The sequence below is a fragment of the Sphaeroforma arctica genome, assembly GCF_001186125.1.
Source record: "Sphaeroforma arctica JP610 unplaced genomic scaffold supercont1.13112, whole genome shotgun sequence".
In the NCBI taxonomy this organism is placed as follows: Eukaryota; class Ichthyosporea; order Ichthyophonida; genus Sphaeroforma; species Sphaeroforma arctica.
In genome coordinates this window covers 1-680 of record NW_014027446.1, presented here as the reverse complement: position 1 = coordinate 680, position 680 = coordinate 1, and the positions used below count along the sequence as shown (strand labels likewise).

Below are 680 nucleotides of genomic sequence, written 5' to 3'. Positions count from 1 at the left end.
ATATGTGTGTGTGTTTGTGTGTATGTATGTGTGTGTGTGATAACATATACCAACGTACTTCACACATACAAATGAATACGTACAATTCTGCATGTTTATATCGCCAAGCACCCACTAACCCCGTCAAGAGATAGCACTATGCATATCAGCTCCTTGTACTAAATCAGCTCTAAGGTGGATAGACTAGTGTACAAGTGGCTATGTACGCCGGCCAAGAAATATAACAGGCACGTGACAATGCTGCAGCGCCAGTTACTGCCAGATATGGACTCATATACATGTACATGTATGTGTACTGTAAATATAAACCATACCTATAACCTATACATACCAGCTTCTCCCAGTACCTGTCCAGCACGAAGGCGGACACCCTGGCGTGCAAATGGCCCTCTATGGCCGGCAAGACATCTACCAGGAACATGACTGTGTACTGCAACACCAGATAGTGCTCTTCCTCTAACAAGATCTGCAGTACACCACACAGTGCATCAGTATCCAGTTGTCTAAGCGGTGCTCCGGAGTTGTCTCGCAGAGTTTGCACCCAATCTCCGAGGAAAATGAGATTACCTGTGTGGGGGATGACAGAGGGAGGGTTAGAATAAGCTCGCTTGTTGAGGTAAAGTATGAAATCTCTTCTCTTCTCGCATGTTGAGGCATATGTACGTATATATAAATACATA

The 680-nt window shown here is 44.6% G+C and overlaps 1 protein-coding gene across 1 annotated transcript; it reads right to left on the bottom strand.

The window, feature by feature from the left end:
* Positions 1–183: 183 nt before the first annotated feature.
* SARC_17988 (hypothetical protein) lies at positions 184–567 on the bottom strand (the record flags this gene model as incomplete). The annotated part of the gene is made up of 2 exons (XM_014287927.1): positions 184–198; positions 332–567. Coding segments are annotated over 2 exons (251 nt in total), but the record flags the coding sequence as incomplete, so codon positions are not given.
* Positions 568–680: the final 113 nt, after the last annotated feature.